The sequence below is a fragment of the Diabrotica virgifera genome, chromosome 9 (genome assembly GCF_917563875.1).
Source record: "Diabrotica virgifera virgifera chromosome 9, PGI_DIABVI_V3a".
Taxonomy (NCBI): Eukaryota; Metazoa; Arthropoda; class Insecta; order Coleoptera; family Chrysomelidae; genus Diabrotica; species Diabrotica virgifera.
Window position 1 is genome coordinate 211,443,195 of NC_065451.1, and position 23,504 is coordinate 211,466,698.

A 23,504-nucleotide genomic window follows, 5' to 3' on the forward strand; every position below is an offset into this window, starting at 1 on the left:
ATCGTGTCGGCGATTAGGTTGAGTAGACATTCCCAATATTAGTTCCATGGTTTTCCGTGGCGTTGCGATGCGATCGTTATCGTTAATGTCAGTTGTCATGTCATATGTCATGTCATCACTTTTACTTTTGTTTTGAAGTTTTGATTGTGATGGTGAGGGTAATTTTATTAGATTATTACGAAAAAAGCCGTGTTAATTTCAACTTAAACGTTTTAATCGGTTTTCATAGGTATATTTAAAATTTGTTTAACGAATATTGCGAGGCTACCGAATAATTAAAAAGCTGGATTCAGTAAATGTGGATAATATGACAGGTTGGGTGTGATGTTGCTCAAAAGGTAAGCTAAGAAACTTATTATTTAACGATCTAAACTGGAACCTAATCAATCATAAATGTATAAATTGATATCAGACATTTATGCCCCTTTACTAGCTATCTGGTAAGGAAAGTGTCCAACCAATCCAGCAATATTTGTTAACCCAAATGAACTTTCTGTCATGGAAATAGCATTTTGTGCATTGGATTTTTACATTTTTTTCATTTGTATTCTTAGTAATCTTTAAACCATTATTTCTGCAGCATATCTGGTTTTGTATTTAAATTTTATTTATCTCTCGACTTTCAGGAACTCATAGGCGGAGGTGTCTTTAATTTGGACTTTCCGGATATAAGTGAACTCGATTCTTCATAGGCGGAGGTGATTTTTAATAGTTAGTTCCGTATTCTGCCAATTGATCGAAAAAGCGCTGCAATTTATTAAAAATTTGTATTTTTTTGCTGTTTGTTGCTATTGGCTCCGTGCGTCTCCCCTCTACGTACAGTCACGTGATACGCTGTCAGATTTTGTAAGGACGTTTTAACATTGAGTCTTTGGGATTATTTTGTTAAACTTGAATATTTTATTTTGTAGTGATAATAACCGAATACAATTGATAGAATTCATTAGTTATTAATTTATACTGTAATTTATAGTGCAACAAAATATTTTCTTTTTCGTTAATAAATATTTATTGACATAAACTGCGATAGTGAGGTTATGCATACAAAATCAAACTGATAATCAATATTGGAAAGTGAAGAATTTATAGTGCGTTTTTATTTTCTGTTTATATTAATACATAATATCACTAACGTGACACGATATTTTTTTAAATGTCTCATTTTAACATACACAAAGCGTCCTTATAAAATTTCAAAAAACCGCCACCATGAGCAGGTCGGTCGATTTTGCTTTGACACTTTGTTAACGCTCAGAGCGAATAGGGCTTTTCATTCACAGTCATTTGTTTCGAGCTTCTGTCATGTGTCACTAAATATTAATATATCTACGTCATATGTTATTGGTATATCCATTGGTATATCCAATGATACAAACCAAAGACGTATGACGTAGATACATTAATATTATGTGACACATGACAGAAGCTCCAAACAAATGACAATGGATGAAAAGCCCTATTACAGTAATAAAAATAAAAAATAATTGATTCGGCTGATCTAATGTGAGTTTGAATATATGTTCGGTACAACTTTTTTCGTACTACATTTCACTTGAATTTTATGTTTTCATCTAAAATATTTGGAACTTCAGTGAGAAAGCAATTAGGAATGACCATGAATGTTCGGTACAACTTTTTTCGTACTACATTTCACTTGAATTGTATGTTTTCATCTAAAATATTTGGAACTTCAGTGAGAAAGCAATTAGGAATGACCATGGCTAAGGTAGATCGTTTTTGTGTCTTAACTTTTATTATTTCATTTCCTTTTAAAGAATAATTGTATATTCTGATAACTTGATGGAAATTTGTTAATTAAATCATCATCATCATAAGTGGTTGGTTGGACAATCCGTTGTAGATCTTGGCCTGCTGGCAAAGAAGTCACCACTCCTGTCGATTCCTGGAAACTTCCCTCCATCTTCTGACCCCTAGATCCTTGAATATTAAATCTACAATAATGGTAGGGTGCTCAGTAAAAGAAGTATGAGTCTAATGCCCGTATTTATAAACGAGTCTCAAGACCTCGTCGAGTCTTGAGACCGACCTTGAATAAAAGTTGTATTTAGTTTACACACAAATTTTATTCAAGGTCGGTCTCGAGACCCGACGAGGTCTCGAGACTCGACTATAAATACGGGCCTAATTTAGTCAACTTTCCAGGAAAAGCAAAAAACGATAATTAATTAGCATATCTACTACCAATTTTATCCAAGACCAAATAATTTTATTTATTTTATATTACCATATTGACTTGTTCTAATGATATCAAGGTAAAGATATAGTCCTTTTTAGTGTTTTTCCGCACAAATAAGATTTTGACCATTTTTGATACTCTTACTCTTACTTATACTCTTACTTATACTCTTTTTACTGAGAACCCTACAGTCGGAAAAATGAAAGAATATCGCTTTTCATCGATTGTCATTTGTTTCAAGTTTCTGTCGTATGTTGTATAATCTGTGTATAATATTAATATACACGGATTATACAACATATGACGGAAGCTCGAAACAAATGACTGTGAATGAAAAGCCCTATACGCTCTGAGTTTCGCTGGTGTCGCTCCTAGCGGATTACTAATGCAACTTTCACCGGTAATTTTTAAATTTATTATTTAATTGTTATGGCTTAATATTTACAACGCAAAAAAGTAATTAAATTGTAATCAATTTTTTAAAGATTTTGCTAATCATTTTGATGTTTTATTGGTGAAATATTAATTTCTTACTTCGGATACTTTCACAATTATCGTGTAGATGGTGCTAAGATTAATAGATTAATTTATAATTATATATTACGGAACATTAAAAAATTTAAATTCAGTATTTAAAACATAAGTATATTTAAGGTAAAAATATATACCACAGCTTTGACCAACTAATATTTTTTATAATTAATGATTTTAATTTTAATTTTAAATTAAGTAATCACTTTGACATTTATGTCAAATTTCCAGTAAACGTTTACAGACTTGTCACTATTGGCGTTCGCGAATTTTTAAATATCCCCTCTACATCTTATTATCACTTATTTTGTATTTGCTGTCTTTTTCTATAACAAATGTTTGTTATTTATAGAAAAAGACAGCAAATACAAAATACGTGATTAATGTGATTGTTCATGGGTATTCTTTCATTTTTCTGACTGTAGATATATTATATCTTATATATTACATCTCATAAAGTGAGCCTGCATACATGGAATCATAATATATTATAGTTGTGTAAGCAGGCTAACTCATTACTACAGTGGGCGATATGAGGTATAATATATATTATAGTATAGCAGAATATTTTAATGTTTGTCCTTTGATAATTTAGTTTGTAGTTCGATTTCCACCATACCCTTGCGAGTTAAACCCTATTGAACATAACAGAAGGCAACATAAAAGTGGTTTTGGTCATAAGGAAAGGAAATGAAGAAACTTTTATCTGAAAAAGAGGTTTCTATTAAATGAAACTGGTTATGAAGATGGAAAACTGGATCCAGTTTCACCAGGAATTGAGCATGGTAAGTAAATCATTATATTCTGGCTACCATATTAATAGACTGTTTATTTGACAAATCAAAAACACGAAATACAAGATTTATTTTATAATATTCTAGTAATAGTATTTAGAAGCAATTTTTAAACCCAGTACTTTCACTCTTACAGCATCATCAGGGGCATTTCATAAAAAAAGGGGGAAGATATCCCCGAACGTTGTAGACATTTAACTAAAATTAATAAAACATTGAACACACACTGCTCAAAGGACAAACAGATTGAAATATTCCTAATCAATATTTTAATCGAAAGTTACCTAAATAAGTCAGGAAATAAAATTCGAAATTAAGTATCCTCTGAGCTTTTTAAGTTGGAAAAATAAAGCATAACAGAATGGCGAAATACTCGACAAAGGAAATCTAAAATTGCATTTCATGACCTGTCATTCACCATGATAATAATCTTAGCAAATTATTTCCTTTAATATCCATAAAAGTCAATAAAGTATAAACTAAAAGAAAATATGGTTCAGATTTGATTACAGTACAGATCCTCTACTATGTGCTTATATGTATTTCGGAATAACTGTTTCCTCATTGGAGCACCTGGGTAGGGGCACTGAACTGAAATCAAATCCTTTCAGTGTAATTATCTGAGTCCGTGTATGGAGAAGAGCAGCCACAGACAAGCAAAGGTGGAGGCAAAAAATAAAGGAGACCAAGGCTCAATTTGGACTGTAGTGATGTAGAAGAAGAAGAAGAAATAGTAGAGACTCTGTACTGTAATCAAATCTGTACCATCATTTCTTTTAGAATATTTTAATGTTTGTCCTTTGTTGATTTAGTTTTTGGTTTGTAGTTCGATTGTCGCCATACTATTGTGAACTAATTCCAATTGAACTTATATGGGCTCAAACAAAAAAATTAAGTAGCAAGGATAAAATGTATTGAGCATGCAGTGAAATAGGAGCAAAATATGTGGAGGCTTGATAACTACATTGAAACCGTGGAACTGGTACAATGGAACCAGTAGTTGTGGAGCTAGGTGAGGATACGACTGATGAACCTGAAGATAACATAGATGACTCAGATTAGACTATAATATTGTAAGTTTTTTGAATTTTTTTTTTATATTCTATGAAAATTAATGATTACTATACCTCATTTTTAAACTAGGAGAAATTTATCAGTCTCTCCCACACCTGTCCTAACACTAGGTGTTAATCCCTCATACACATCTCTCACAATCTTTACATATTCACCAGGGACTCCTATCTTATTGAGTGGCCACCACAGAATCTCTCGAGGAACTCTATCGTATGCTTTCTCAAAATCAATGAATACCATGTGAGCGTTTGTTTTTTTATTCCCTTATTTTTCCATCAACTGACATAATGAAAATTGCATCTGTTGTTGATCTGCCCTGCGTACAGTCAAATTGATTATCGGATATTTCGGATTCTTCACATATCCGTCTATCAATTACTCTCTTCCATATTTTCATGGTGTAGCTAAGTAATTTTATAGCCCTGTAGTTTGTACATTGTTGTATATCTCCTTTGTTGTATATATGTACCATTTTTGTGGGAAGACAAAAAATAAGGGAAATGAAAAATTGTTTTTGTTTGCATTTTGTTTTATATTATACATATAGTTCTATTTTTTACAGTTTTGGACCAATTAATGGAGAGTCGACATTGTGTATGAACAACTCTTGCTACAGCTAAGAGACCTCAACTCAAACAAGATGACGTAGCAGTAATGTCCAGATGAAGAGATACAAAGAGATTTTCAGACTCGAGAGTTAGTTGGGACTCACAACAAAATAATCAATTTAGTAGACAAAGCTGATCGTAGTGCCATAATAAAAAAGGTGAAAATGAAAAAAGAATATCATTTTATAAACTTCTCAATACACTTAATTTTAAGTATCAAAAACGAGAAATACAGGGCATGTTAGAAAAAAATGAGATTGTTTTGTGGAGAGAAATATTTAAAGAAAATTATATCTAAGCGAAATGATGGTCATAAAATTTATTACCTGGATGAGACGTGGGACACTGGACATACAAAATCTAAATTTTGGACCCATAAGTCTACTGTTTCTTCAAGCAAGTGTGTCTGGATGGTTTGTCCACTTGATTTAAAAAAACTCTTATCAGGTACGTTTAAATGTGTTAAATATGTGGATCATTTTAAATTTGCTGTACAGCAGTACATTTGTAAATTTTCACTTGACAAGTCACATTTTTCGTTTTGTTCAGGAGAACATTTTTAAAGTTTAAAACTCTGATTTAAAATACATCTTACAATTAATCAGTCATAAAAAGGAAAAAAAATTGCTATATTGGTGGTTCGTTTATGTTTTCCGGGGGCAAGTTGTGATGGCGTATTGGTGTTCAGTAACCCCAGAAATCGCCTAGTAACCTATTTATATGCATTCAATGCCGAAAACCTTCAAAACTTCTGTTGATTACGTGTGTTAGATGTGACCGTGTGCACCAGGTGCTCCGGGCATAAGTTCTGATGTTTTATTCGTGTTCAATAACCCCTAAAATCTCCCGTGTAACTATTTGCATCAATTTAGTGCCGATGTCGCTCGAAACTCCAGAATATGACGCGACCCTGTTCACCAGGTGCTCCGGGTGTTGGTTTTGATGGCGTATTCATTTTAGCAAACCCAAAAACCGCCCGAGTAACCTATTTGCATCAATTTAATGCCGAGAACCTTCGAAACTTCAAAAGATGACGTGCCTCAGCAGTGACCCTGGCCACCAGGTGCTCCTGAGGTCGGTTCTGATGGCGTAGTCGTGTTTAACGACCCCAAAAACCCCCCGAGTAACAAAATCCTTGCGCTTAATATGCTTATTTTGACATGTTTATGCACTTTTGGATGCATTTTATGCACTTTAAAATGCAACTATGCATGTCCACCCATTTTTCTATAGTAGATTTTCTTCCTGACATCATCCTGAACACAATGCAAAAAGTTGCAAGTCTCTAGGTGTTGTATTTATCATCGATTTAAATTGTGCTAAATGCCCCCGTATATTATTTACAATCGAAATATTAATTTTTCCTTTAAAAAAATTACCACTGTTTATTTTACAAAAATATGTTCTAATAAACTTTTATTATTTGCAGATAAGAAAGAAGCAGACAACTGTATCTCAGAAACGTCCAGTCTTCACCATGAGCTCCATATAATTGCACTTCAAATACTGAATTTATATTGTGTCAAAAAGTAATTAAAAATGTATTATTTTTCAGTTGTAAGATTAATTTTGTGTATAACTTTTTCGGTTTTCTAATAAAATGTTAAATGAATTTCATATGTGTATCATTTCTCCAAAAAATTCCTATTCAATAACAATTTTCAGATGGTGTCCATAATAGGCAAAGTTCAACAAAAACAAAATTGACACAAAAGTAATGAGACATAAAAATATTTATACAGGAACTATTCTTATAATGCTTTAAAACTATTCCAAAATCTTTAGTTCGGGGCCCCCTAAAAGATGGGGACACTTACATACACATACAGCAATCGCGAACTTTTGGTACTTAAGTAAAACATCAAAAAGGTGGAAAAATAAAGGGCGGGTGGGCTAAAACACAATTTCAGCCAGACTGTCTTTCAATCCCCTGAGAAGATTTACTTTGCTAGTTTCTGTTTGGAGAAGATAGTCTCTTGGTTGAGATCTATTATGTGATGAGAGACGAAGTCTCGCTGCAGCGCCATCTATTAGACAGTAGCCGAACTACATATTACAGGAATCTTTCTTCTTTTTATATGTAATAGATGTTGCCTAGTTTCGGGCGTATTTAAAAATGTTTATTTATTTTCGATTTAGTCCAGAGTTTTATGGAAGTTTTCTTTTTTGTTTTAAGATGTAATAAATTTGCTATTTAAAAATGATTATTTATTTTTGATTTAAAATGTAATTTTTAAGGGATTTGGTCTAATTTTGTGGAAAATAAAAGGCGTTTTATTATAAATACATACTTTATTTATTACAGAGACATTTGTACAGATACATTTTTTATAATCACAAGGAAGTTGATACGCATATTATTCCTTTGAATAGATTAGTTCTGGAGATGACGAGTCTGCAACAGTAGTTTTCTCCGAGTTCTGAGTTCTCTGCTTCTATACTAAAAAAGAAAGAAAAACAAGTTAGTTAATGGATGAAATTAAATTCAAAAACGGCTGTACCAACAAAAAAAAAGAAATAAGATTATGTAGTTTTATCTTTGTCAGGATAAGAGCAAAACTAAGAAGAACATCAATCAATCAACCAATCGGGTACACTGCTGTAGCCAGTTTCCTACTACTTATTTTATCGGTCGGTCCATCTAGTTGGTGACCGTTTTCAGCTTCTTTTATACAGGGTGTCCAGAAATTCTACTGATAAACGAAGACTGGAGATTCCTCAGATAATTTTAAGACAATTTAAGCCAATTCACCTGTCCGAAAATGCTTCCTAAAGGAGCTAGAGCTCTTTGAAGATGACGTCTTGTAATTATTTCCTTAAATACCTTCAGAACGCTTCTAGTTAGAAGAACGAAAATTGGTGCACATATTTATCTTCCAGAGATAAATCGATTTCGTCCATTGTGAATTTCTAGTACCAGTCATAGGCGTCCGTTTTGGGTGGGGCAACGGTTATTTTATCGCATAACTATTTTGTCTTTATCTTTTAAGCGTTTTTGATACTGGATTATCAAATTCTGAGGTATTCTAGTACCAAAAGGTACTCTTACTTTAACTCGGTAGAACACACCGTTTTCTAGAAAAATCGATTTGAAAATTTTTCGTTTACTGAATTTGAAAAAAATGTTCAAAGAAAAAACGGTGTATTTTACCAACTTAAAGCAAGAGTAACTTTTAATACTAGAATACCTCATAATTTAAATAATCTAGTGTCAAAAAGTCTTAAAAATTAAAGACAAAAAAGTTATGCGATAAAATAACCGTTGACCTACCCAAAACGGACGCAAATGACCGGTACTAGAAATTCGCAATTAATGAAATCGATTCATTTCTGAAATATGAATAAACGTACCAGTTTTCGTTTTTTTAAATAGTTTTGTTTTGAATTTTTTTTTGATATTCAAAAAACGAAAAATTTTCAAATCGATTTTTCTAGAAAAAGGTGTATCCTATAGACTTAAAGTAAGAGTACCTTTTAGTACTGTAATACCTTATATTTTAATAATCCCGACTCAAAAATGCTTGAAAACTAAAAACAAAAAAGTTATGCGATAATATAACTGTAGCCCCACCCAAAACGGGCGCCTATGACCGGTACTAGAAATTTGCGATAGATGGAATCGATTTATCTTTGGAAGATAAATATGGGTACCACTTTTCGTTTTTTTAAATAGAAGCGTTCTGAAGATATTTAAGAAAAACTAATTACAAGACGCCATCTTCAAATAGCTCTAGCTCCTTTAGGAAGCATTTTCGGACTAGGTGAATTGGGTTAAATTATCTGAGGAATATCCTGTCTTCGTTTGTCGGTAGAGTTTCTAGACACCATGTAGTTTCTGGGCCTCCATTCCATGACTCGTCTTGTCCACTGTCCATCTTCTGTTCGAACTAAGTGCCCTGCCCAGTTCCACTTAAGCGTTGTGAAATTTCAATAGCGTGTTGTAAAATTAAGTCCAAGACCAGGCAAAACATACCTACATGGTAGATATTTTCATTATATGGATTTGCCGAAAGTTCTGTATTTTTGAAGTTATACTTCTTTAGACGCGATTGAGAGTACAATTTCATAATACTGCGCGCGTGCGCACACAGACAGTATGGCGTTTAGTTGCTAAATTATGTATAAATATATAAGTGCAAGAAAAGGTGTGAAAAGAATATATTTAGTCGAGGTATTGAAGGATTGAAGTGTCGATTTTTTTGCAGTAAGACGGATTTTAATGCGGATTGGTGCATAAAAACAATAATATGGTGCAAAAATTATACAACAATACATGTGAAACATGGACAATGAATCAGAAAGACAAAACACAGCTAGAGATTTGTGAGCGGAAAATCTTAAGAAAAGTTTTAGGTGGTATAAAGCAGACTAACATGGAATGGTACAGAAAAACAAACCACAAGATAAAGGAGATGTATAAGAGACCTAAAGTAACACAGAAATCAGGGCACAGGGAGTTAGATGGTTGGGACAAGTTTTATTAATGCAACAAGGAAGAAACATCCTAAGAATTTTGCAAGCAGGAGAACAAGGGAAGAAAATAAGAATGAGACCACAAAGAAGAAGATTTAAAAAATTCATTCCTACAAGAAATTGGCCCAGTTGTCTGTTGATACCAACTGGATAGAAATGGAAAGAAAAATTAAAAACATAATTTCACAATATCAACGTGAAAAAAGGAAGTATAAAAGAATGAAAAAATCGGGTGCGGGACACCATTTTACATCAAATAGTTTGATTATAATAAAATAAGTTTTGAGCATGACAAAAATAAACTGTTTTCAAAGTTGTAACGACCAGATACACCTAGGAATAAAAAAAGAATGTGTGTGTACTTTGTACGCACGTAAAAAGTTATACTTCTAGTATATGATTTCAACGAAATAAATATACTTTCAACAGGTTATTTGCATTTTATTTAAAGACTAAACTAATTAAAACGTTTTTATATACTTGGTTTGGTTGTTGCCACGGTCTCCACAAATTTTGTAATCCATTTTAAAAATAGTTCTAGGCTACCTAGGCACGTGAAATTTTCAGAATAGCTTAGAACTAGCTAATAATGCAATATTTAACTGCTATTATACAGGGCGATTGATTAGTGGGGTATCCGTAGATCCGTTATAGTAATGGATAGCGATAAAAGTTAATAACAAAAATTGTAGCCAACGTTGAACTTCACATTACAAAATTAGTTAGAATGTTACAGGGTGTTCGATAACATAGTGGCAGATCAAAGTTATGTTTTTTTTTAAATAGAACACCCTGTATTTTATTTTATATTCGAAATCTTCTTAACTTCTCCATTACAAAAATATAAAGGTTCAGTATGTTATACAGGGTATTTACAAAGTTATAAATAATTTTACATGAAAATCGTAACAAGTTTAACTCCCTGTATAAATAAAAATAAGCACAACGGCAATGGTTTATTGATATCATATTTTTTTATTTATTGTCAAAATTTTCATGAATGATCGATATTGATAATTTTCTTTATATTGAATACAGGGTGAGCCAAAACGAAAGTACATTATTTTCTCAGCAATTTTAAATGAAACACCCTGTATTTTATATCACTATCGAAAAGTATCATTACCGTACTTTAATTTTTATGTCTAAATTTATTAGTTTTCGAGATATTTTCATTTTTCATAGCAAATTATTAATTACGGGTCTAAATCTGTCCAAATTTTAGGTAAGTCATCACTGAATTGTCTAAAACTGACAATTTACGATTACTGATTATCAATCTGTAATCAAAGTTGGCTACAATTTTTGTTATTAAATTTTATTGCTACCTATTACTATAACTGATCTACGGAGCTTTACTCCACTAATCAATCACCCTGTATGGATAAATCGATTTTTTTATTTCAAACTATTTTAAAAATGTGACTAATGAAATTATATTTTAAAGTACGTTAATAAATCGATATCTACAAATTGATGGTGGGTCAGTGGCATTAGACTGCAGATCGAGAGTTCCCTAGTTCGAACACGGCTGTTGCGTATCTGTTTTTAATTTTTTTAATAAATAATTATTAAAAGTTGATATACTTAAAATTCATATTTTATAAGTTAATTATTATATATAAATATTATATATACCATTTTAAACAACCGTGGTATTATAAAAAGTACTTTTTTATACTAGTGTAATTTTTGGAACTATAATTATTTTAACAGTTAATACACCTACTAAAAATTCATATTTTATTCTTTCGAAACATGTATCCTGTATATAACAAAACCGTGTTATTATAAAAAGTACTTTTTTATTATAGTGTAATTTTTGGAATTTTAGGCATTTTATATCGTCAAATTATTTTATCTTCTGCCCTATAAATAATAAAAACGTTTTATTATAAAAAAGTTCTTTTTTATAAAAGTGTAATTATTTTTACTTACTACTTTCCAAAAATATTTATTAAAACAATACCAAAATAAAAAAAAAATAGAAAATACACGGACTTGAACCGGGGACCTCTCGATCTCCAGTCGAACGCTTTACCACTGAGCTATACTCCCTTTGTTTTTACGGATTACAAGATTGCCAGACGTGACAAATAGATCAAGTGAAGTAGAAAAATACTTTAAATATTACTTACTATCTTATTTCCGAGGAAGACAAATTTAAATACACAAAAATTATAATAAATATATTTACTAAAAACACTAATATATTCTTTCCACGCCCTTTTTGGACTGATACATACATAACTTAAAAGATTTAGCAACGAACTCCACACTGTCTGTGTGCGCATGCGCGCAGAATAATAAAAATGCACTCCCAATCGCGCCTAAAGAAGTATAACTTCAAAAATCTTGCCTAAACATGTTAGTTGGTTATCGAAGAGAAATACAAAAAAAAAACTGTACTTGAAATCCATGACAACCGGTGGAAAAGGACCGTAAACAAAACTCAAACAAAATGTAGTGCGCTTGATGGAAACAAAAGTTTTGCTTTTGTTTTTCAAGTTCTAGAAAGCAGAAACAAAACAAACAACTGTGCGTTTAGTGTAAATCTGCCATTATGCCAGAATTTATAAAATATATAATTGGGAACAAAAAAGATTTAAAAGTGGTGGATTATTAAAAATTGACAATACAAACAACTGATAAAATAGTAAATTAGGATAATATCAAATGTATTGTTCTGAAGCTATTACATTCATTTAATCAAATGAACTATCATCTAATAGTTTTGAGTTGCGTTCCAAGTCCCAGATGATATTGCCAAAATATTGGCAATATCATTTTAAAGTCATCTACTTTAAAATGAATGAGTTAGATAAAATTAAATTATTAGAATTCTTAACCAAGTAACAAAAAGAAAATTTGTTTGAAGGTTTTGTATTTTAAGAAAAATTTCTGAAGTGAAAATTAAAACATCAAATAAGCTTAACTTTGTAATAAAATTGTAAAATATTACCAACAAAAGTAGTAAAATGCATTAATATGCCGCAATAAAATAGCTTCAGAGCAAAATAAGTCTAATACATAATGGATATCAACCTACCTCAGTATGCCAGTGGGTATAACTCTTCCTCAGCCATAAATAGTTGGTGAAGCCTCTCCACGTGATCAGTTCATCTTCTCTTGAAGTAAACTTGGCAAGGTATCCTACAAAATACATTTTACATTAAGACAGATAAGAAAAGTTAATAGTAATGATTAAAAGCGTTCAAGGAAATTGATCCCGAAGCATGAAAAAGGGGGCTTAAAATAAACGAAACAAAAACGAAGAACATTGCTGTCAACAGAACACCTGATAATGAAAATAATATCGCAATAGACAACTATACCAATGAACTTGTGGATGCCTTCACATATCTCGGCACAGAAATCAATCAGAAGAATTACGAAAGTAGTGAAATTAATGCACATATTTCCAGTTAGTCTAGTCGCCGCATAGGGGGTCCCGTGGGCAGTTTTAGTTCGCCGCGATTTGATGGTGGTATTAGAGGTTTTTTGGGTCGCTGAATCCAATGGAAGTGGTCTGGAATCCCAAATGTGGTGTGTTTAATTGTTATTAACAAATTATGGTAAAATTAGGTGTTTTTTAGGAATTATTGGAAGCCCTGTAAATAAATTGATAGTGTTAAGGTCTTCTCTGGTGTATTTTTGGTCGCTGAATCGAATGCGACTAGTCGTGATTACTCAAAATGTGTTCTTATTTTGTTAATAACAAAATAATTGTTTATTCGCCGAAAAGCTCGAAATAATGCGCTATCTACAGAAAGTTTGTAGTCTTTTTCATAGTATTTTTATACGCTAAATCGATTGTCACTAGTCGTGATAGCTTAAACCACGTTCCGACTTTGTTATTAATAAATTATTGCAAAATAACGGTTTATAGTACGTTTACTCACGGTTTTTGCTCTAAATTTAAAAAAATCACTTGGACTGACTTGCAATTTGGCATGCACGTAGCTAACATGTCAAACAAGTGATATTGTGCGGATGTGTGCTTTTACCCTGGAGGCGAGTTTCACCCCGTTTCGGGAGTGAAAAAAGAAACCTTTAAAATAAGTCCGGAATTGGATAAACTGATTAATTCTAAGCAACGTTTGTTCTATACAGTTTTTTCACTAAGTCAATACTTTTCGAGTTATTTGCGAGTGAATATTTTCATTTTTCAACAAAAAAACCAAATAACTTGAAAAGTATTGACTTAGTGAAAAAACTCTATAGAACAAAAGTTGTTTAGAATTAATCAGTTTATCCAATTTCGGACTTATTTAAAGGTTTCTTTTTTCACCCCAGATACGGGGTGAAACTCACCCCCAGGGTAAAATCATACATCGGCACAATATCACTTGTTTTGTTTGACATGTTAGCTACGTGCATGCCAAATTTTATGTCACTCCCAAGTGGTTTTTTAAAATATAGAGCAAAAACCGTGAGTAAACGTACTACAAACCGTTATTTTTGCAATAATTTATTAATAACAAATTCGGAACGTGGTTTAAGCTATCACGACTAGTGACAATTGATTTAGCGTATAAAAATACTATGAAAAAGACTACAAACTTGCTGTAGATAACACATTTCGAGCTTTTCGGCGAATAAACAATTATTTTGTTATTAACAAAATAAGAACATATTTTGAGTAATCGCGACTAGTCGCATTCGATTAAGCGAACAAAAATACACCAGAGACGACCTTAACACTATCAATTTATTTACAAGGACTTCTAATAATTCCTGAAAAACACCCAATTTTGCCATAATTTATTAATAACAATTAAACGCACCACATTTTGGGCTTCCAGACCACTTCCGATGGATTCAGCGACCCAAAAAACCTATAATACCACCATCAAATCGTGGCGAACTAAAAGTGCCCACGGGACCCCCTATGTTTCGACTAGACTAAGTGGTAATCATACATACTATGCTAATAAAAGATTGATGACATGGAAATTATTAGAGAAAAGAATCAAAATGACTATCTACAGAACATTAATTAGACCAATAGTAACCTATGGTTGTGAAACCTGGTTAATGAAGAAAAAAGATGAAGGTCAACTCATGACATTCGAGAGAAAGATACTGAGAAAAATATATGGCCCAGTGCAAGAGAAAGAGGGCCTGCATATAAAGAATCAGGAGAACGACTAGGTTAATAATTAAATGGAGGGTAAGATATTGTAAGATTTGTGAAAAGTTAAAGACTCATAGCTGGGATATGTCCAGAGACAATAAGATGCAAAAACAGCAAAGAAAATATTACAATGGAACCTGATATGATGACGAAAAAAAGGAAGGTCCAGAACAAGATGGTCAATGGTCAGATGATATGGAAGACGAGCTGAAAACCATGAATATGAATATAAGACAATGGAGCACAAAGAAGATCTGAATGGAAGGACATAGCCAGACAGGTAAGGGCTCAACCAGGGTTATGATGCCAAAAGAAGGAAAATGTAATCTTTCCAGAATATGTAATAAACATGCAAGCATTGGACCATTAACCAAAAATTTAAATCGTTGTTGAAGACATTGAAAATTTATTTTTACAGAACAAAGATGTGTATTATTAAGGGGTCATATACGTTTCTCGAGCTTAAAAAGTAGTCTAAATGTAATGATAAATTGTACGAAAACTATTGGGCTAATTGATTTCATTTTTTTTAATGTTAAAGGTGGAGCATAAAACATATGTTAAAAGTTAAAAAATAATTAAAAACATGGCGGTTGCGTCCAGTGGCGTAGAACGTGTTTTTTGTTCAGGTCAAACGGTGGGCATCATAACTGCTTAACCGTTCGTCCGATTAACTTCATTTTTGACATACATATTCTAAATTAGATTCACTCTCGTGTGACGAGAGCTTTTTTGATTAAATTTAACCATTTTCGAATAGCAATAAAAAAAAAGACAATTTTTTTGGTGAAAATTACGACTTTTTGAAGTTATACTTCTTTACCGGCGATAGAGGGTGATTTTTTTATATGTTAAAACCTATCAGCCCTGCGCATGCGCATTATAACTTTGTTCTGATTGGATGTTCAAATGACATGTCAAAAATTATCCGATATGGCAGCTGTGGTTTGGAGGTAAAGCTAAAGGTAAACAAATGTATAATATATTAGTTTTATTGTTGTGAGGACAGAAACAAAAAAGTTTATAATATTGTAGTGACTTTTAAATAGTTTTTAAAAGCAACAGGTACGTAATAATTGTTAATGTATCATGGGTATAAACCTACCTATTTGATCTGCCAAAATACATAGTATGTAATACTTTTATTTATATAATTTGATTACCATCAAAATTTCTATCAATATTCACCTAATATATTGTTTTTTACTCTGTTTTGTTGTATTTTTTCAATTCTAAATCATTTCAATTCAAAATTAAAATAATTTGATCAATTTTCAAAATATCAAAATATCACAAGTTTAATCCGTTTAGTTAGTCGATCTTCGTAAATAATGACACATAGTGTCCGTGGCTAAGCGGAGAAGGCGAATGAATTCCAATACCAACCGCTCTTATCAGCGCTGGTTCGAGTCCCAATAAAAACTTTCTTTTTTGTTTTTTTTAATACATTTTATGATTGTAAGTATATTTATTATATAATTGTATTTTCAGAAAATACGTATTTAGTTGAAAATTTTTTCGACAATTAATGTTCAGACATCATTTGTGGCTTGTTTAATGTGTTTGTGTGTGTTTTATTATTTTAATTTTTGGCACTGTTCTAATAAAAATGTTTGAGAAGTAGTAAGTATAAATTAGTTTAATATTTAAACAAAATATAAAAAAAAGTATATTAATTTCGTTTAAATCATATAATAGAAGTATAACTTCTTACGTGCGTACAAAGTACACACACATTCTTTTTTTTTAATTTCGACCATTTCCATAATTTTTTTTTTCTTCTTAAATTCCTCTCGTCACACGAGAACTATGACTCTAAAAAATGAAAAAAATTAAACAATTTTTGTTTCAGATAAATATTACGAGCTGAATCATGCCCACCTTTTGACCTGAAAAAAAAACACGTTCTACGCCACTAGAGGCAGCCGCCATGTTTTTAATTATTTTTAACTTTTAACACATGTTTTATGTTCCTTAAGAGTCCACCTTTAAAATAAAAAAAAAATGAAATCAATTAGTCTAATAGTTTTATCATTACATTTAGACTACTTTTTAAGCTCGAAAAACGTATATGACCCCTTAAATCAAAGTAAATTCAATACATTATGTATGTATATCAACCTACCTTAGTATGCCCGTGGATATAATTTTGCTTCAGCAATTAAAAGTTGGTGAAGCGTCTCCATGTGATTAGTTCATCTTCTCTTGAAGTAAACTCGGCAAGTTATCCTACAAAATATATTTTACATTAAGACAGATAAGAAAAGTTAATATTGAAAAATGTAATAATTCCAGAATATGTAATAAACAGTACAACATTGGGGTAAATAGGTAAAATACAGGTGAAAATTGGGGCATCCTTCCTAATAGTGCAAGATGAATATAGCCTTCTTTAAACCACTGTGGATACAACACTTTCAAAAATATTTGTCATTTTCTTCTATTTGAAAACAGGGTAAGTCTAACAAAAAGAAAAGGCTATTTTTGCAATTTTTTGGACTTGACCAAAAAAGTGGAAAAAAAAACTTTTTCAAATAAACTTCCAAATAAAATCTATGTATAATATATATAAATAAAAACTACAATATCAAAATGATCAAAACTAACATACAAGCTTAATTTGTTGATATCTTAAGGTAATAGTAAACGAAAACGTAAAATTTTAATAGAACTCTAAATATATTATTATATGTTATTCTAGAAAAAATTATCTGCTTTGACTTACTACTAGCATTTGTGGCATCTAAGAAACTGCAGTAGCTATGATCTGTTAACACACTACTTGTTGAACCTTCCAAGCATGGGAACAAAGTTGGAACTGCTTGAAATAACAATGTCTTCCTAGTATCATTAACTATAAACATTTTCTTTTCAAAGTGAGCTCCACAGAGACGATGGGTAATATGTAGTGTTCCTATACTCTGAAGCAGGTCTTCCCTACCTGCCGCTAACACCCATCTCTCAGCTCTACAATAACAAAGTATTTAAGTACGTTTGCAACAATATTTTATATAAAGGTTCAAAGTTAATAACACATGGCCGTAATAAACCCAATGCAAAATTGTAGAATGGACAGCAGATATACAAACTTAATAAAAGAAACTATGAACCAAGCTACAGCTACATACTACCTAAATGAAAATGAATACACGAACCTTGTACCATTAAACAGGGGAGTCAAACAGGGAGACACTCTGTTTGACTGTTCATACAAACTGAATCATAGCAACAACATACAACTGAATCATACAAACTGTTCACCTTAGTTTTGGCAGACGTTTTTAAAAACCTAAATTGGAAATATAAGGGAATAAACATCAATAGCCGCTACCTCAGTAATCTACAATTTGTGGATGACATAATCCTGATAGCTACTGACCTACAAGAACTGCAAACCATGCTTTTAGAACTACATACAGAATTTTCTAAAATAGGACTGAAAATGAATTTAAACCAAACAAAAGTCATGCACTCTGAAGAAACTGTGACAATAATAAATAACAAAGTTATAGAAAATGTTGAAGAATATAAATATATACTTCAGGAAGGACAAAAAATAATACTAAATAAGGAAATTCAAACGGAAGAAATAAAAAGAAGAAGAAAGTTAGCATGGGCACAGAATAACTAACCATATGGTTAGTTATTCTGTGGCATGGGCAGCATTCGGCAAACTGAACTATATACTCAGAAATCAACAAATTCAGCTACATCTTAGATCTAAAGTTTTTGATGCATGCGTTATTCCGATATTAACATAAGGGGCACAAACATGGACAATCACAAAAAAGAATATGAATATACTCAGAGTCACTCAACACGTGATGGAAAGAGCAATCTCTTGGATGGAAAGAATGCTATTCATATCACTTAAGGACAGGAAAACAAAGTCACCGATGTGGTACAAAAATCATTAAAATTGAAATGGGAATATACTGGACATGTAGCTAGGAACGATCTAAACAAATGGCACAGAACAATTCAAACCTGGAGACCATACCAATACAAAAGACCCAGAGGCAGACATCCTATGAGATGGACAGGATCTGAAACGGACTGCCGGGAAGAATTGGCTACAAGTAGCGTACAATAAAAAACAATGGACAGGAAGACTTGAAGAGGCTTATGTTCAGATGTGGATGTGAATGGCTAGACGAAGAAGAAGAAGCTAATACCAATTTTTCAAGTACCTAATACCTACTCTAGAAGGTATATCCACATTTATAAAAACATTGTGAATTTAAAAATGCTTACCTTGATTCGTCTTTTGGAAAACGGAAAAAACCATAACTGCAGTTTGATACACTGTTTCTACAGTTGATCGCCGCACAGCTGCGCATTATGATGGCACAATAATGTCCCACTCTCTCACTAGATCTGTAACAAAACAAATAATTCAGGAAATCCATGTCTTATCAACAGGTGTAAACTATAGTTCAATGCAAAATCAGTCAAATAAATTCAATATAATGTATAAACTACAACTACAGTATCAAAACAATGAAAACTAAGGTACAAGCTTACTTTGTTAATATCTTAAAGGAAAAATTTTAATAAAACACCTTAATTTCCAATTAAGTACTTTAACTAATCCACAGAATAGACAGAACTTACAGCATGTAGATGATCGAGTTGAGGCTCTGTGATAGATGGCTGTTTGGACCTAGGTATCTACTAATTAGTTTATTTTTCTCATCGGCACTAAGATTTTCACAGAAAAGGAACAGAACTTACAGCATGTAAATGGAGTTGAGACTTTGTGATAAATAGATGTTTGGACCCAAGTACTAATTAGTTTATTTGTCTCATCGGCACTAGGATTACCAAACTCAAAAGGATTGGGATTCTCTTCAGATTCAGGATTCAGACTTGACTTGGTTTTTGCAGTTTGTATTATTCACTCATTCATTCATATACCTTATCTATGATTCATTCTCCATTCCTCAAAATTCCTTCAATCAAATCAAACTTTGAATTTTGATTTGACCTGTCATCTGTCAAGCGATCGTCGCGCCATTTGCGATAATCGGTGGAAGTTGGAACTAATATTAAATTAAAAATGCCTCCGCCTATGAAGATTCGACTTCGGTTATATTCGGAACGTCAGTTATCTGAGCCAATGAAAGTTCATAAAACCTTGGACAATAAAAGAGCATGGAACTGAAGTACATTTCCTTCAAAGGTGTGTCTACTCAACATAACAAACGTGATTTGCTACAGAAAATGAGTGGAAAGTGCCATATGAAAATAACGATAGTATTTATTCATTAGAATTTTATAAACGAAATAAATAATATATTATTTGAATATAAATAAACCACTTTGATAATCTAACAGGAAACGAGTTCAGTAGAATAAATTTATCTTTTAGTTAGCCAGAATGTAGGCAACTTTCATTACTATATTGGCGAATTCCTGAAGTTTTAATAACGTAAAAATAAAACACAAAGGATAAATAAAGGTACACAGCAGTTAAATATTAAATAGCGATGATGGAAAATGTGGTAAAGCATAGAACGATTGATCAAATAATATCTAGAAGTAAATTTCTTCAATAACTGTACAAAAATAAAAATTTAGCAGATGTAAGATAAGTACATAATTTAAAAATAAACCTTTTATAAAAGAAACACGTCACACAACTGTGCTGTTCATATATTAGCTACCACTTGTTCTGGTTTTCAGAATTTTCAACAAATTCAACTCTAGTTTCGTTATAGTTTCCACACAGTCTAGTTGTCCCCTAAAAAAACCTGCTTTTTGGAAGCTAAGAGGAAGTAAAAAACGCAGGCCTTTGAAATAAACTAAAGAAGCAAATATTGGTACTGAACAAGCTACCAAAATTACAGATGTCAGGTGAAAGTACCAATAAGTGCCATACAAAATGTAGACACCAAAAAATGCTAAGTATTGATGGCTTTCAGCTATTTAACAATCCCGTAAGTGGTTTGGGCTGTATAAGCCGAAAAACAAGAGATTTCTTATAAAATAGTCCATATTGTTATTAAAATGGAAAAATGAAGAATTGAAACATGAACAAGATTGAAACAATTGTATATAACAACAATTCAATTATGAAAAAAGCTAAATCAGAGCGTTTTTTGTAAAAATTAACTAGAGTACAAGAATAAACAATACACCCCTAGAAAGAGTACAGAAAATATCCTATCTGGGCTGCAATATTAAGGATACTTGGGATCATAGCTACGAAATAAAAACTCACATTGAAAAGCCATAAGCTCTTTTAACAGTGTGAGGAAGACTCTCTGCAACTTGTTAAGTATCAATATACGCGTAAGAATTCTTAGATGTTACGTCTAGTGTCCTCCTCTACTGAGTTGAAAGCTGGAGTCTTACAGAAGATGCCTTAAAACGGTTAGATGCGTTTGAAATGTGGTGTTATCGACGTATGTTGAAGGTCTCATATATACACCACACAACTAACATAGTTAACTATTCTCCAGAGGCTAAGAAGACAAAGAAATAATTAACACCGCAAAGAACAGAAAATTGGCTTACTTAGGCCACATTATGCGTAATGATAATTATCGATTATTAAAGTTGATTCTAAGACAAGATTGAGGGCAAGAGAGGCCCTGGACGTAGACGCATATCATGGCTGGCCAATCTTAGGAAGTGGACTGGTCTAACATTAACAGATCTATTTCGAGCTGCTGTAAATGGAATAAGATTAAGTGCGGTCCAACATCTCCAGAAGATAGGCATCTCCAGAAGATATTATAAACTCAAAATATAATCATATGAAAATATTTGGAGGAGGCCTATGTTCAACAATAAACAAATCAGGTCTGATTGATGGCTTTGAAGATTATTTTTACTAGGAAATCATCAATTTTTAACACGGTGTTCGTAAAAAATACAGAAAACAGAAGGAATATATTGCGTAATAGTGGAATAAAGTACGGCTTTAATAACGGCAAAAGAAAGATGTGCTGAAACGATTAGTAGTGTAGGAAACAGAGGTTGGACCTCGCAAAATGGACACAAGTCCGGTTTTATATTTTTTCTGGTATATCAAGGGGTGCTTATTATCAGACTAACATTTTCTTAAAAAATTTCGCCCCGGAACCCCCCTTTTCATCCCTTTAAAAGGGGTAATTTGTGGTTTTTGCGAAACGTAACCCTTCCTGTACGTTTTGCAAAAAATTTACGTAATAGTAAAATGAAGAGGACTATATTTTCTACTATTTATTTCCCGACAGCATATGTCTATGACCCACCATTTAGCGGGGGTGGCGCCGCAAAGTTGACAAAAAACCCTGCGGCAATGAATCACAAATAGGTGACTGGTATAGGTTTGATTTAAGGGCAATTACAAATTTTTTAATTACAGAGTGTTACATTTTAAAAAACCCCTTTTTGATACCACCTGAACCGCCTATGCTAGAGTAAAAAAACTTTCAGCGATTATCCATGTACTGGTGTTACTTACAAATTTGTATAATACACCCAAATATTTTCCCCGGAACCACCCCAAAAAAAGGAGAATTAATAAAGAAAATAATCAAAAATTGATTTTGGGCAACCACTGTGGCTTTAGGGTGCAAAGAAAATAAAATATGCATAGGTCATAATGTGTAGCAGACAGTGTGTTCCTTTAGTTTCCATAAGTACGTTATCAACAAAATGAATATGTGACGAAAAACAAAAACAAAAATTGTAGCCCGCCAAAGCATTTCTGAGGTTTACGGCGCCACTGTGCCGTAACGGTTGCTTATACGAAAAAAATGCATAGGACCTTATTTGTAGAGAAAATAGTGGTCTTTAATTCTGTATAAGTTTTGTTTAAAAAAAATGCATAGGTAATGAGAAAATCGTAAAAACATGCTCTCCAAGGGATAGGTGTAGTTTCTGCAGTTTATTTTCAAGGATAGGGGTAGTTTCCGCAGGGATGTTGCAATAATCATATATATTTATGAAAAACCGTATTGATGGAGCATATATCCATATGGGCCAAAAAGCAAAAAAAAAAATTTTAACCCCCCTTTATTTATTTTTTTTTTGGCTACAAGGGTTGCATCAAGAAATCGTTTTTGGTGTCTATGCATGTGTAATAAGAAGGTGCACAAAATGATATATGAAGCATTCCAAGAAAATCACTGTCTTTATTAATTCTCCTTTTTTGGGGTGGTTTTGGTAAAAAATGGGGGTGCATTATAGAAATTTGTAAATAACACCAGTACATGGATAATCGCTGAAAGTTTTTTTACTCTAGCATAGGCGGTTCAGATGGTATAAAAAGGGGTTTGTTAAAATGTAACACCATGTAATTAAAAACTTTGCAATTGATCTTAAATGAAACCAATACCAAAAAATCAACCACTTATTTGTGATTAATTGCCGTAGGGTTTATTCTTAATTTTCAGTAGAGTTAGGGAAAAATAATTTTTTTAAAAGCATCTTTTTTAAAAATTTGTCAAGTTTGGGGCGCCACCCCCGCTAAACGGTGTGTGATAGACATATGCTGTCGGGAAATAAATAGTACATGAAGGGCTACGTTTCGCAAAAACCACAAATTACCCCTTTTAAAGGAATGAAAAGGGGGGTTCCGGGGTGAAATTAAAAAAAAATGTTAAGTTTCATAATGAGCACCCCTTGATATACCAGAAAAAAAAATAAAGCCGGACTTGTGTCCATTTTGAGAGGTTCAACCTCCGTTTCCTACACTA

General features: G+C 32.2%; 1 protein-coding gene and 1 long non-coding RNA gene across 4 annotated transcripts; one reads left to right on the forward strand and one right to left on the reverse strand.

The window, feature by feature from the left end:
* The first annotated feature begins 1,368 nt into the window (after positions 1–1,368).
* On the forward strand, positions 1,369–6,816 carry LOC114326114 (uncharacterized). 3 transcript variants are annotated; one of them, XR_003651787.2, is made up of 5 exons: positions 1,369–1,503; positions 3,324–3,513; positions 4,349–4,595; positions 5,159–5,651; positions 6,634–6,816. It is a non-coding gene; the product is annotated as an uncharacterized LOC114326114 (long non-coding RNA). The 3 variants fall into 3 exon arrangements; XR_003651785.2 differs by having other exon boundaries at positions 1,373–1,726; XR_003651788.2 differs by lacking the exon at positions 1,369–1,503 and adding an exon at positions 1,733–2,597.
* A 660-nt stretch (positions 6,817–7,476) lies between these two features.
* Positions 7,477–19,769, reverse strand: LOC114326112 (52 kDa repressor of the inhibitor of the protein kinase). Its single transcript, XM_050662411.1, has 6 exons — positions 19,429–19,769; positions 19,069–19,191; positions 17,540–17,781; positions 16,940–17,043; positions 12,727–12,830; positions 7,477–7,644 (listed from the first exon to the last, which is right to left on the reverse strand). Exons 1-4 carry the CDS (start codon positions 19,431–19,433, stop codon positions 17,039–17,041), a joined length of 375 nt encoding a protein of 124 aa, XP_050518368.1. The 5' UTR covers positions 19,434–19,769; the 3' UTR covers positions 7,477–7,644; positions 12,727–12,830; positions 16,940–17,038.
* Between the last annotated feature and the right edge of the window lie 3,735 nt (positions 19,770–23,504).